Here is a 15,985-nt window from a genome sequence, read left to right as displayed (position 1 = left end):
AATACCAGTTACAGACTCCTTATGATAAACAGTATTATTCATGTGGCTTTTTCTAGTCTTGATGACCACTTAAAACAATTTCCACGACCAGTCACCTATTCACACCCTCATTCAGCTGACATGAGCGACTTGGAATTCAGTGTCTTGCCCAAGGACCCTTTAGCATTCAGACAATCACCTATCTATCGCCTGAGCCTAATCTGCCCAAATGTATTGTTTCAGATTCCAAATTACATTCCAATAAAATTTAAATGATATGCTTATCAACAATCTACAATTTCACAGCTGCTGTAATATATAGCCAGGTAATTGTCCATAAAATAACTAATAACATAGTAAAGAGTAAACTGAAACAGTACGAAAAGGGAAAATATGGTCTGTTATGGGTATTTTTTTAAATTTTATTCTCCGCATCTCACACATATTTGTTTCTTAGAAGAGTCTTTGTAACAAGTTGAGTTTAAAGCCATTTTAAGACACTAGCAACAGTTGGTGGCAAATTTGAGTTACTTTTAGTTACTAATACATTTACTAAATTAGTAATTTTTGTTCAAGATTGGATAGTTTAGAAGTAGTATAGTAGATAAAGAATTTGCCTGATAAAGATATGATGATTTAGCCAAATATTGAATTGCTTACATGAAAAAAACTTTCTGCTGACCCCTGATTTAGGCAAATGAACTTTGTCCATAAATTACACGTCTGTGAAGGTTCTCTGTCGTCCAGGTCATAGTCCTCTGTAGGCAACTGGACTTGCTTGAGCTTCAGCTGGTCTTTAACTTATCTCAAACAAGACCAGGCAGTTGCCTACAGCTAACCCCTGAAGATGTCCACAAATAACACTCATTCTTAACAGTATGTCATGCTATGGTAAGTGTGTTGAATGAAGATCGAAACCTCATTTTTGAGGAAAAACATGAGATGAATATATGAACTGTATGAAAATTGAAAAATGAAATCATGAATAAAGTGCTGTGATGCACTGTATATAGTGAGTTTAGGCAACACATCTTAATTTCCTTGTTTCAAATAAAAATTGTGTTCAATGTTCAGTGTCCTGATCAAATCAATGCTGCCAAAATCACTTCATATCTCCACCCACATCTTTAATCTTTGGTTAAAATACAACTAATCTTCTGCATTGACTGTAAATGACAGCAGTCAGGAAGGTCACACTTCTGCTTTTCATATAAAAAGGAAATAGGACTCCCAGTACATCCTCTGTTTTTCACAAGCCTCTTTTCCATTTGTTTTTTTTTCTCTGCCTCAGGTTTTGGAAAACATCTGACCATTTGGCTCCTTTCACATGTTGCTTCTTTATCTGGCACCTACACTTGTAAAAGGATATTTCTTGAGGTCAGAAGGAAGTGTTGCTTCTCTGCTACTGTGCAAACAAATGGAATAAAGCTTAGGCTGAGTGCTTTTGCCTGCAGACAGCCTTTTACTGCATGGACATTTAATACGTGTCGTCTGGTCCAGCTTGTCTTTACAGTCTGTGTCATCTTCTATTGACACCATGGATTTCTGGAGGAAAGTTAAAGGGCTTAACCCTAACCCTTGTCGTGTGTGCACAAGATCAAAGAATAAATCATGAAGAGAAGTCCCATTAATCCCCAAGATGAAAGAATGAGAGACAGTTCTGGCATTGCATTAAAGCCACATATTTTATTCAGTAAAGAACCTCAGAAGATACACCTTTTTTTTTAGCAACATGGTTCTCATGGTATGCCGCGTCTAACACATACGTACATGTACATCATTTTGGCAAGTCGGTCTTTGTTTGGTGATTATTTGTTTTTCTTCAGTCACCTCATTCATTTCTGATGAAAATGAACGTATTGTCCTATTTTATGCATTTCTTAAAGCCATTCATACAACAAAACAATACTGCCTCTTTTATTGAATCAAACCAACGCTTGTTGAATCCTCTAAAATCATAAATATGAAAAAACAAACAAAAACTGAGCAACGGGTACGAAGAGGCTTTCACCACAAGTAAATAGTGTTGACTCCCAGTTTATCACTGACAAAGTTGGCCTATAGATTGAGCGAGTATAAATTAATACATATAAATTATAGTATCATCAGCATACCATATAAACATAGAAATCCTAGAAGAGAAAGGTTACTGTGTGTGATCACCTGTTGGATGTTCAGCAAGTGCTGATCATCCATATTGTAAACCTTCAGTTAAGCGTGGTTTATGTCACGACATTTCTGATGTGACCACACTGGCACAGTGCAGTCGAACCCTGAACTATTATTACAGATGTGATTCCGTACAGCTCGAATGTCAAAGTATAACACTAATACTGTAAAAAACCACTGAAGACAATGAATTGCAAGGCACTGAGGATTTAAATGCCCAACAACTAATACATGCTACCAACAGTAAATCACATCAGGTTGATGATAAGATTGTTTATTCCAGCCATAGTAAATAGGTAGTTTGCATATTTTGCATTTAGATAGTCTAGAGTTCTTAAAAATAAGGTTTATAGTTCTATCATGTCCAAGGCAATTACATCATAAAACACTACCGAAAAGCCTTGATTAAAGTATAAAAGATAAATGTGACATCACACACTAAAGTAAATGAAAAGAAACAGGGGCAGTGACTTTTAACAAAGGAAAGTTTACCAACACACAAAAATGGCGGGGAAGTGACTGTACCTCACGTTTCTTTTTCTCCATTAAACCCAAATGATATCACATTTGGGCAACATGAATCTGAAACTGAATAAGAATGTGTAGATAAATGACAGGTTAAGTCTTGTTATTCTCACTCAAACTCCCAGGTATCTTCACATCCAAAAAGGTATGTTTGTTTTTTAGGATTTTAAGGCCACCAATAGAGCATTAAAGCAACATTTTCCCTATTGATGTAGAAGTAGATAGCTTACTAGGGGGAAAACCCCCAATGTTTCCTAAATAATTTTTTACAGGGTGCTCCCAAGTAAAAAAAAAGAATGCTATCAAGAGGAAATAAATGTCTCCTTATTGAAGCTCTAACATTGTTTAAAGGTCCGTCAGCTGGTTACAATACAGAGAGACTTAAGAATCATTAACAAACGTTAAAAACATGACACAGTTACACATGACAGAGTTGGAAACTCCCCATGGCGTATGCTGCTTATTACAACTAAAAAGAAAGAGGGAACGTTCACTGATTTAATTGCATTTTCATTCTCGGATACGGCTCCATAAAGCCAGACTCTAAAAGTGTGACAAACACTGAATGTTGTCACTGTCCCTTTAAGTTGAAACCCGTCATCGCAACAGTGTCAAGTTGACAGTGCGACAGGAATGTGCTGGTCACTGGTCACTTCTACGGTTTCTGAATTATAGTGATAAGCTTTGGCTTCACTTACGCGATCATGTCCCCAAACTTACTGCACTGTCACCAAATCAAATACTGCTAAAAAATTCTACTCATGTTGAGGGACTTTTACCTGCTTATATAAATGCAAACAAAAAGTTAACAAAAAAAAAAAAGACTGAAATCTCTGCTTATGGAAATATAAACTTTAAATATGCAAACACATCCAAAAAACCTACTAAAAAAACCACAAACAAATAAAACATTTATATTTGGTCGATTTAAACAACAAAAATACAGTATGTACCTGCAGAGTAACAAAGTCTCTCATACCAATCAATACTGGACAGCATATGAAAAAAAACACTCTTTCTTCATAACAACATTAAATGTTCAATTCAGCACAGCATACAGAAAATGAAATGTAACAATGAAAGACGTTAAACCAAGGAAATCTGAATTCACACAAAGTGTATTAGAGTATTAACGTTAGAAGGTTCTTTGTAATATTAACCCCATGTGTGGGGGTTTCATTTAACGGCATTATAAACGCGTTCATATGTTTATTGACTTGTGCTGTTTTTCTGAGCTAAGACATTTAATGCGTCTGTAACGCTGAACCAAGTCAAACCCCACATGGATCAGCTTGTGAAAGTAATGTGGTTTTAAAGGCACCGTGTGATCAATACTTTAAAACTGATTTTGTCTCTAGAACACAATGGCTGTTCCCTGCTGTGACACTCTAGCGAAGATTGTTTTCTTAAAAATTTACAATGAGTATTAAGTGTCGTAACTCAGTCCCTGGGTTGGAATGACAGAAATGTACTTTACTAGGCTTATTTGTTTTCTTATGACCTCTTCTTGACAAAAGAAAGGAACGTGTTCAAAGAAGGCAGAAGCAAAACATTGGGAATGATGAAAATAAATCTACTGTAGAAGAGCAGAGGGGCTTGACTTCAAACTTCCACACGACGAATCATCAGCTGTTTATAGAATCATTCTCAGCCCCGCTTGGCAGAAATTTCATTTTACGTCCACGCTGGTAACAGTTCAGGCGTAAAACTCCTTGGAAGGCGCTTTGTGATAGGCTGTCGTGGAGAGTTTGGTGTCTCCCAGGTCATAGCTACCTTCGTCCTTCTTCTTCATGCGGTAGGCGAGGAGGAGGAGCAGGAAAACGGCGCAGAGGAATCCGACAACTCCACATGCTATCACCGCTGGAGAGGACATATGAGAATATTAAGATTATTTGTTGACAGTGTTTTTCACGTCTTAAAAAAATAAAAATAATGACCAACACTGTCATAAATATTTAAATTCTTAAAGCCCTACGCTGCTCTTAGAACACGTTTTATAGTAAAAGATAAAATTAATAAATAAATAAATAAAACAAAACTGGTCAAATGTAATCCAAATCTTCATTTGAATGTGAATTAAACAACACAGCAGCACCAGAATGATTTTAAGTTTATCCTTCACTTGACCGAGTGGACAAAAAAATGGGTGAAACAGCCCTTTAAAGATATATGATTCAAGGACACTAAAATCAGGGTATCCTTCGTCATCAATGAAAAAAACAACAACAAAAAAAACATGTGTATGATCTGTTCTCACCTGCCAGAACTTCTGTCCTCTCCCATAAGTTCTCTGAGGTCACCTCTTCAGAAAAGTCACCGTTTATGCGCCGATCACTGGCGGAAATTTCATTGTCGACCTCCTCGCTGATGACAACCTTTCCTTCCCCATCCCTGGAGGTCGAGATGTCCCACCTGTCCAGACTGTTGTCCTCGTCACTATCCTTGGTCACGCTGATGTCTATACTGAATGTGGTTGTGGTGTCTTCATTGGGAGGCAGGCTGGTAGAGCTGGGGTTGGTGTGCTCCGTGAACCAGTCAGCGGTTGGGCCGGCACGCGGCACCTAGAAGAACATCCACGAGGTAAGCGCTTAGTGAACTGAATAACAACGTAGAATAAGAACACATTTACAGCCTTCCTTTATTGTAGCGTCATGGTCATGTGAAAAATATGAATAAGTTCTGTACCTCCTCCACGCTATTGTCTCCACCAGGTGAGGTTTTCTCTGTGACTCTTTGGACAGGACTGTCTGCTGCTGCTGTGGTGGTTGATGGGATGTGAGGAGAGTCTGCGGATGGCTGTGGTTGAACTGGCACCATTTCTTTGGAGACTGTAGTCTTAGAGATGTTGAGGAGGAATCTTCTGATTAGCTCTTCTTTATCTGAGATGTCACTGAAAGCTGAGACAGAAAAAGAAAGAAACAAAATACCGATGTTAAGAGTGAAGGAAAAGTTTGAACTGATTAGTCTTTATCTACATCCACTGATCATTAGTTTATTTTAAATGCAGGAGTTATAATAATATGTGAGTTTTACAAATTGGGGTAATTCATCTGAATACACTATAATTAGGGCTGTCAGCACTTACACATTAATCACTATTAATTAAGCACTGATGTTTTTTTTTTTGCATTAATTGGATGTAGCGTCTTGCGCCTATGTTGTTCACACGTGGAGCTTGTGATCTTTGTGTGACGGGCGGGGGACATCGGCAACAAATTATATCTAGATATTTTTGGGGATTGACGATTACGACAATTAAAGATACTCTGCAAGAACAGAGGAATTTGTTTGTTTTCTCGAGGTGGCAGGACCAAGAACTAATTTTTCTGTTCTTACGTATGGACAGGCCTTTACTCAATATCCTTTAAAATTTTGATTTTAACAACTCTAATTTTCTTTAGCATTCAAATAAATAATAATAAAGACATAACTGAACTTCAGGGCAGAAACTTTGGACTCTGGGTAAACATGCAGATGCTCTGCTGTAAGGTAAACAGTGCAAGAGGGTTAGGGTTTGCAAGAGCAAATAACAAAACAGTTTCCAAGACTCAGCCAACCTGTGCGACAGGGAGGATTGCTAGTGAGAGGTCATGTGATTATGTAGGCCCACTAGTGGTTATGTGACACAGCTCACTGCTACATTTCTGCAGTTTCTGCAGCATGCATTCAGGGGATGTGTGGAGTTTCAGTGCACGTTTCATTGTCATTGTTTGAAGTCATTTACATACTCTATAATGTCAATTTGCATATCTTTAAAACAACAACCACAATATCATCTTACATGAGAGGCCCAATTCTATGTGGTGTATGTGACAAAAAAGACGGAATACAGTTAGAATTACTGAGTCAGGAAGGGAACCTAAACAAATGAAGCTGCAGCTCTGTCGAGAGGCGGTGAGCAGCAGTTCTGCTGCTTCTCTGCCTGCATCAATTTAGAATGTAAACAGGTACAACTAAACCAATGCCAAGTGCAAATGCTGTTACCTCAGGCTTGTTCTGTAGATGCGAATGGATCAAATAACTCCAGGGCAAGTTCATAAACAAATCTGTTGCACTGATTCAATTCTCAATTATGACACACTGGTAAAAGTTGCTTTCCACTATTAATGTGGCAAAATAATAGAATTTATGACTTGATACAGATGCAATTCATCACAATTAACTACCTGAACTTCTGCAATTAATTGTGATAAAGAAGAAAACTATTCATTTAACAGCCCCCAACTGTAACACATTTAATCTTTATGGAATGTTGCAAATGCACTAAATGTTCCAACACGTCATCGGTGCAGAGATGAGTCACTCAGACATCCATGGACCTCCACTAAAATCTCACGTGGTTAACCACCTTAATCACCTCGGGACAAACATCTGCGCACAGTGAGGGCTTCTGTGCCTGCACTAACAAGCCCTTGTGTCAACAACAGTACTGCTCATTTGTTTGACATGTGCAACAAGGGGATATATGGTAGATTAGGAAACACGTCCTGAGATAAGAAAATCCTTTGGGCAGCTTGTAATGAAATTTGTATTTAAATACGCGTGACTGGAGGGTGAGAACAGCCATAATCACAATCATGAAGGTCCAGTAATTATTTTATAACAATGAGAAGTTCTGATATTCAGATGACACCAGGCAACGATAAAGAGTAGAAAGTGTAAAGCCAAATGATTAAAATCCATAATAATGAAGTCTCTCTACCATAGTCTCCCGATCCTGACCCTGAGCCGTCGTCGTCACCATCTTCATCATCTATTGGCAGGTCACCAGATGTTTGGCCCTCTAAGTACATGTCATCTGCCGCGGCCAAAAGCTGGAAATTAAAAACATTTTTATAAGTCATTTCATTCTGGTAGCAGAGAAACACTAACAAAGAAGAAGAGGGAGGGACATGGACACACACATATATATCTCTCTTTCATTTACGCTCGCAAAATTCCTTCCTCTAATGCAGGGGTGTCAAACATACGGCCCAGGGGCCAGAACCGGCCCGCCAGAGGGTCCAATCCGACCCACAGGATGAATTTGTTAAAATTTCACATTAATCTAAACGTAATGTCAAATGCTCCAGATATCCGTGACTAAATGTTTGTGCCTTTATAGATCCAGTGTGCTGTGTAAATAGTAAATTTAGGCATGATATTGTTGAAATAGCACTTATAGTTCTCAAGAAATTTCATGTTTTGTAAAATTATCCTTCATTAAAATGTAAAACAAAGGAGAAAAAACAAAGGAGTTCTTGTTGTTCATAGGTTATTATTCTATTATTTTACTATTTTTACTGGTCCGGCCCCCTTGAGATCAAATTGTGCTGTATGTGGCCCCTGAACAAAAATGAGTTTGACACCCCTGCTCTAATGGAAAACATGTGAGCATCTCTACAGTTCTGCAGTACAGGCAATGATCTATGCTACCCAAATATGCTAGATACGTTCACGGGTGCCTGTGAATATAAGCTCTGTGCGTAGTCCCGTCCATACCGTCACATTTACAGCAGACATGAGAGGCTGGTTCCTACTTCATTTCACGCATGGTGGCAGTCATTTGTGAAACTTCACAGAGCCAGACAGCAGAGACCTAAGTGTGTGTGTGTGTGTGTGTGTGTGTGTGTGTGTGTGAGGAAGAGGCAGATATAGAGCTGCTTCAAAAGACAAACACGGACAAAGAGACACACACTCGTGCGGGAAGTCGTTTCATACTTCGTATTCTGCAAAACACAAATGCTCTACAAAGAGTGTGATGAAAACCAGAACACAGATTCTGTCTCCAAAGGGAAAGCCTTATCCGAGTGGGGGAAAAAAACACACCACTTAAGCCAAAAGAGATAAAGTACAGAAATAGATTACGTGACTCATGCTTGTAGTAAATATGACACATAACAAAGAAATGTTGATAGAGATGACTGGAGTTAAATAAAACGGCCTCAGCAACATCATTCCAAAAAGAAGGTCGTTCAACAAACAGATCAGACAAACTAGAAAACACTTGAATCAAAGACAGCGACCAGCTCATGAGCATGAACTCAAAAATAATCCCTCAATAGGTAGTTCATAGTGACACACACACACACCTCATGATTATTTTTTATCATTGATTAACCTGTCGATTATTTTCTCGAAGAATCGAGTAATCGTCTGGTCCATAAAATGTCGATCAGTGTTTGCCAAACCTGGAAATGCTGATGTTCTCAAACGTCTTGTTTTGTGGAGTTTTAATTTTTTCTTACACGGAGCAAAGAAACCTGAAAATATTCACATTTAAGAAGCAGAACAAAGAATTTGAATAAATGTGGCAATATTAGAAAACCCCTCAAACCTGTTAATTGATTATCAAAATCGTTGGCACTTAATTCAGCAATAGCCGAGTACATGTTTCAGCCCCAATCACTGGCCCACAATTCAACTTGACTTTTTGTTCTCACACATGGTCCAGAACAGAAACACACACAAATGAATATGGCTAATGGGGAACTGAAGTATGTCTGGTATGTATACTATGCCTCCACTAACACAGGTGCTGAGAGAGGGAGGAAGGAGGGACGCAGGAGAAAGGAAAACGAGAGGAGAGAGACAGGGGCAGTACTGTGTGTCTCTTTTTAAACAGGTGCTGTGGACCGCTGTGGACCGCTGTGGACCGAGGACAAGATGCCACTATTATTCTGTCTCGTGCTCCAATAAATATTCACACTTGGGGGACAAGAATGTAGAGATACATTCTTAACGTATTAGTCTTTAGTCCAAGACAACAGCAGGGAAGCGCATCAAACAAACTCAGACTTGTGTGTGTGTGTGTTTGTGTGTGTGTGGTCTCTAAAGTATAGACCAAACACTTCATTTGACTTCATTTTCAACACATCAACATGCTACAGGTGTGTTTTTGTGCATATTTAACTAGATTGAAACTCGGGGCCAACGTTTTAGCTCAGTGTAACATCTGTTGAAGCCAACTGAGACGTAACAACCAAAGGTGGAAATACACGGGGAGGTGAGCAAAACATGATGAGACAAACCAGATGTTCACACAGTGATGAAGCAGTCCAAACAGAAAATCATCAACATCACTTTTCAAAGGACAGCAACGTCTCGTAATACAAAGAGTGACTGACAACGCAGACGGGATCCTCACATTCTTGCCACATTTAGCGTGGGATTACAAAAGCAGATGCTGCGTGCTTGTCAAAACAAAACACACACATACACACAAACTAATGGCTTTCATGTGCTGCCGCTGTTGAAGAGAAGAGTCCACATGAACTCCACCGTCTGTACTAACTTTTATGAAAGTTCTGTTTCACTTTTAGAAACGGTGGAAGACGTGGAAGTTCATTTTCTCTGATGATGAGTCAATTACTCATCACGCCTTAACACCACCAACTTGATATGAATACATTTATTTTGTATACATCATTCCATATCAAAACAAGCACTTTTCATTTGAAATTCTGTGAAATATCATCATGAATATCTTCATGATAGAATAGAATATTGTGTTATAATTTTAAACTCATATTGCCCACACACTACTGAACAGTTGTCCCCCCCCGCCTTTTTTTCTGTAGACCGGCCCTCTCTTGAACAGACTAGATGCTCATTGGCCGCCAGGTCATTTGACTTTGTCACCCCTGCTCTAGACACCGAGTGGGAAGTTATTATGCTGTCCTAAGTTGTGGTTACCCAGCAACGGCTGTGTTCTCACCACTTTCTTGAACACCACACACACACACACACAGTTTCCACCTCTCACATCATAACCATTAGACCTTGAGTGACATTTGAAGGCCGTGTTTGTCTTTACCTTAAATCTACAATTTGTGTTGATAACCAAAGAGAGTTTTAACTTATATACAACTATGTTGTTGTATTATACACAGCCACACCACAGACTTACATCACATCACTATGCCTTTAGAAGTCAGTGTGACAGATGTTGATATCTTTTGGCCAATCTGTGTACTTACATGTTTCAAATCAAAAATACCACATAAATTAAATATAAAACACATGAAACACACAAACAAATGACTTTGTCAAATAAACTTTTGGAAGAAAAAATATAGTTTTATTGTTATGTGTAAAAATAGGCTAATGACTATTGATTGGCCAAAGCTGATTATTAAATAATGTCAAATATTGGAAACAACAAACTCAGTCTCATACACCGTGATACAGGGTTAAGCTTTAAGGTAGATATATAGTCCAGTCTGATATTTTCAATTAGAAGCATTCATTAATTCAATCAGACGAATAAAGAGTTTGATAAACACACGTCATTTGCTTAAATCAACATTATTAAAGCAACACTTGTATGCTTGTTGACTGATTTGTTAATCAACTAGTTGTTTCAACTCTGGTTTTCACAAAAGCACGTACTGTAGACACTGCAACAAAGCAAGGAAAACAAAATAAAGTCAGGTTCTATGTCCATCCCTCTGCCAGAAAGATCTTATACGTTTAAGGGTTTACTGGAAGACTTGACTCAGTCGCTCAGGGGAGACACACATCTGGAAAACACATACCTATAAATGCATATATAGTGCACAAACACATTCAGATCGTATATGACCATCTGGCATCCCAGTGCTTTGTCATAGTGAAGACAGTTTTCTGGAAACAGCTGGTCACACTGCAGCCATACAACAGGGAGGGATGTGCGTTGGGAAAGTGCGTTATTAAATCTGAAATCAGCAAATTTATTTTTCTATTCCGTGTCTGCTGGGCTGACGCTTAATATGATGCATTTCCCCGACGAGCTGGATGTCAGCCACAAGCAGGCAGGTCAAGAATGAGATTGTGTAACAGCCAAAAGTACACAGCAGACTGTCATCACCGTCCTGATAACAGCAGCAGCGTCACACAATGCTGTGTTCGAGGGGAGTGTGTTTAGCAAAGGCTTCATGTCATAAAAATCCTTGACCCTTTTGCATTAAGTTGATCTATTTAGCCTCGCAATAGTAATTTTGTAAATGCTTCAAAAAGGTAAAACCATTTGCTTACGTTTTATTTTTACATTTTCAGCTCTGCGGTTGACCCACCTGCCTTTGACCTGAAGTCTGTTCATCTGTTTGCTTGTATTCAACTTTATATTTTTAAGGTCTATATCTTTTTTAATCAGATTGTATTGCCCTATTTTTATTCACTTTGTGAATTTGCTGCCGTCAAAAGGACAGGTAATTCAGTGGGAATGGGATTCAAGGATTTCTCCATAATCCTAACTGTGACACTATAGTCACACTACAAGAAAAGACAATTCACATGACATCGGGAGAAAAAAAACTGTTAGTATGACACAAACTGGACTTTAAAATACATGTAAACCTGATAGAAACTGTACGAAATGAATTTCTCCACACACCCAGATAGTGGGATTGGGAGTCGAATTACACATGCGGGTATACTTTCAGTTGTAATGTAAACTAGCCTAGGTGCTATGCACATCAACCACAGTTCCCACTCTCTGGGATTTGAACCAGAATAAGAAGAACAGGCGTGAATGGGCATTTTCAAATTTGTTGGGAATTCCAAAACAATACCATGAAAACTTCCCAAACTAAAGTTCCCCAGGAATGTACTGGAAACGTGCACAGCAGCATACTGAATGATACCATCATGACCATGATGTTCTAAAGTCCTCAGGTAAGATATGAATCAGAGTCATTTGAATCTGCACATTCAGAGTCCTCAGACGACCGAGCTCTGTTTTAGGTCTAGTTCTCATGTTTGACAATGCTGTGAATCCCCCCCAAGGACACGCTGCGATTGAAAGACACAAACAACCAGCAAAGTCATAAAAATGCCAGTGCAACACAACAGTTAGGAAGCCAATAACATGTGTGCAGTCTTCCCTTCACATTGAGAGCAGTGTTGTCACTAATGTGTTGTGACTGATCGTATGCTGTTAAAAGCACATGAAAACTCCAGTTGTCCGCGTCAAGTGACGTCTTCCTTTATAATACAAATTAGCTCTCCCTGTCATGTGAGTGATTTGGTCATGTGTTCAAACATCCCTTAAATTAAATTCCTCCTCCTGAGTTTTCTGGTTGGATGGAAAACAGTGAGTATTGCACACAGTCCCATGCTTGCCTGGACTAGCCCAGTGGGACTCACTGTGAGTCATCCATCCAGAAAATGACACAACTACCGGCTCACAAACTGTCACGGGGCAGCAAGCCTGTTTGAACATTCATCTGCCAGATATGAGTAACCTCACTCACTGACTGACTAACAAGTAATTCCATGGCCACCTCAGCCACACACGGAGACAAAGAGACAGCTTGAATATACGATGTAACCCATCACACCCAGCAATTTAAGACCGAAGTCTGTGCATTAGTGGCATAAAGTAAGGTGGAATCAAAGAGAATGTGGACGAGAGTAGGAAACATCACACAGGAGTAAAAAATAAGTAAAGTCGAGTTCTCATGGGATCTTGGGTGGGAAAAGCAAAACAGAAAATTGGGCTTATGTGTGCTTCAATTGGGGTTCCTACAACAAATATCCAGCAGAGCAGTCTCAGGTTTCAGCTCTCTTCCCTTCAACAATATACAGACCATAAATCAAAAATATCATGCTTCTATGGAGAGGTGTCAAAGCTCTCTGGCTCACATTTTGGGACTTTTACAGTCAATAAATCATGTAGCCGGGATATTTGCAGACTTGTGACACTGCTTTGCTCCAGCCTGTCACTTCCAGGTGTTTTCCAGCTTTTAGCAGACACACGGAGGAGGAGGCGGTGAGGGAGAGGCAGGAGGAGTCTGTTGGTCTCTTAGTAGTTTTTATTCTCCAGAAACCTCTATGTTCTTTAGTTACAGTTAATAAATAATGACACTTTAAATCCATGTGGCTGATAAATGCAGGAGGTTGAACAGACTTCACAGACAGACAGACGTAGACGCCTGAGTTTTGAGCCACAAATAACATATCTCGTATAAATATTGTTGCTTCCTGGAAGATAACGCTGTCTTTTACTTTGTTGTCGATCAGACGGATGTAGACGTCGATTGATATGGATTTTTCACTGGCTGAGGCTGAAGGCAACCAATGGTTGATACATGCTGCAATTTCTTTGTCTTACACTGTGTGTTTAACTGGTCTTTTTTTTCCTCCATGTAATAAAATATAACTACCTTAATCATTTATAGAACACAGTGTGGTTCACTTATATATTTCAAATCTAACGAATCATCAAATGAACTTCTGGGTGTAAAAACGAAGGTTCTGCCTCACCTGGTACGCAGCATTTACCACATTTCAGAGACCACAATTGTGTTAACTTACATTAATGACAGTAATTGGCCGATTCATTTAAAAAAATATTCGATCAATCGATTAATCGGTCAGTGTCTACCTATTAGTAAAATAAGTAGTATTTCCACTGAGTATATGTGGAACCAACAAGGGGAGAAGAATAACTTCTTAACGACCAACTGGTGCCAAAACTCGGATAAAAGCAGGTCACAACCGTCAATGTTATCGAGTCAAACAAACATTTATGTTTTTCCACGTCAACGTCATTTGGTCTAAGTACAAGAAGTAAAACCGCGATTCAAAGAGCCACTTACTTTTTTCTCGCCGATAAACCCGGTCGCCAGTCCGACGAGGAGCAACAAGCACAGCTTGTTCATCTTACACGGAAGGCAAATAAAGTGAAGAGAAGAAAAAAAAGGAAGGCTCAACTGTGTGAACTGAGAGTCAAGGTATTGTCGTTCGGCTGCGTTTTCACTGGTGGTTAAATCTCGGCAGTGAGTGTGTGGTAGTGTGGACGCGCCGTGATGTGGAGTTGCTTTGAAAAAGTTGTTTGGTCTGGCACAGCAGCGTGGCTCCGCGGTGACGTCAGCACGGCGTGACGTCATTAGAAGAAGTAGGCGGATGGGGGGATGGGGGGACTCAGTGGACACATTCACATTTTGTGTACAGCTTTCTTAGTGAGGACACTCAATGTATAGACTATCCCCTAGCCCTTAACCATCACACCTAAAAGCCTGACCCTTAAACAAACTCTACAGCTATGTTTTAACCCTCAGAAAGCCTTTTAAAGTTGTGAGGACCAGTCAAAATGTCCTTAAATGTCCTCTCAAAGATAGGCTTGAATTACATGTAGTTCTAACAGTCTACTACACACATGAATTGACTTCCATTGATTTGGACAGGCTGAACAAAAAGCATTATCCATGCTCCTAATCATAACCAGATAATACCAAACCCCAGTGCCTGCCCAAGCCTTTATGGGGCCCTGAGGAATATTTTTTCACCTGTGCTCAAATGCTATTGACACCTATGTATGTAATATTATAAACTGCATTCATTATAAACCTAGCACAAAATGTAAGGGCATTTGTGTTTGGTCAATTACAATACCTCTTGGTAATACATCTTATGTCGTTGGAAAGCCTGTTTATGCTTTTGTGGGATGAAAAACTTGTCAAAACTTCTCTGCCAATGGCAAACGGCTTATTGTGCTATTGACTCTTGTTGGTGACGTTTATTGGATTGGATGATGAAGTCTGAAGAAAGAAGACATATTGGCAATTTATCAGTTTAGAGAGAAATTGAGATCAGAGACCACCTCCAGAATTTGGGAGTGGAGAGGATGGAATGGCCTGCCTGCAGTCCTGACCTTTAGTTCACTTATGCCTTGGGCCAGCTGTGCCTAACCCTAATCTTAATTTAACCACAACTCACATCTTCATCTTGACTTAACCAGCTCCTCAAAATAAGGTTCTTTGGGACCAGACTTTGGTCTCCATGAGGACTACTGGTCATGGAAACATCAGAGTTAATACCAGTGTGCACACATACAATCCAGATTTATTGATGAAGTAGCTTGACACTTTTATTTCATTCTCTCAGATTTGTTATTGAAACACTGTGCCTTTGTGTAGCACATATTATCTGTTTTTGTGTGAAAATGTAACTTGGCACATTGACTCAGATAAACATAATTTACAACTCTTTATTACTGACAGCTGTCTTTAACATGAGTACAGTTTTATATAAAGGCAGTAGATACAGCTGTTTGTACAACATGTAGGTTCCAAAGCATTTTAATAGTCAATGAAAGATATTGGAACCTGTTTCTGCGACTTGGGATACTTTCTAAAATGTTAACATTTTAGATGTTTTGTTTTAACATTTTTACCAATTTTGTGGGTGGTAAGTTGTTTTTAATTTCCAATAATAATGTCACGATGAGTCAGACTTATCTTGTGACTCTTTAGAGAAACCTGGGAACCACTGGACTAAACTGCAGTATTTTTTAAACACTAACATACAGTACATCCACATTCATCAGTGTATCAGGACGATTTTCTACACA

At 39.1% G+C, this 15,985-nt stretch overlaps 1 protein-coding gene across 1 annotated transcript; it reads right to left on the bottom strand.

The window, feature by feature from the left end:
- Positions 1-1,645: 1,645 nt before the first annotated feature.
- Positions 1,646-14,479, bottom strand: LOC122775161 (syndecan-2-like). Its single transcript, XM_044034945.1, has 5 exons — positions 14,232-14,479; positions 7,376-7,487; positions 5,359-5,570; positions 4,931-5,234; positions 1,646-4,533 (listed from the first exon to the last, which is right to left on the bottom strand). Exons 1-5 carry the CDS (start codon positions 14,292-14,294, stop codon positions 4,370-4,372), a joined length of 855 nt encoding a protein of 284 aa, XP_043890880.1. The 5' UTR covers positions 14,295-14,479; the 3' UTR covers positions 1,646-4,369.
- Between the last annotated feature and the right edge of the window lie 1,506 nt (positions 14,480-15,985).

This window comes from Solea senegalensis, linkage group LG9, assembly GCF_019176455.1.
Source record: "Solea senegalensis isolate Sse05_10M linkage group LG9, IFAPA_SoseM_1, whole genome shotgun sequence".
Lineage (NCBI taxonomy): Eukaryota > Metazoa > Chordata > Actinopteri > Pleuronectiformes > Soleidae > Solea > Solea senegalensis.
Note: the sequence above shows the minus strand (reverse complement) of the source record. Positions and strands in the feature narration are given on the sequence as shown.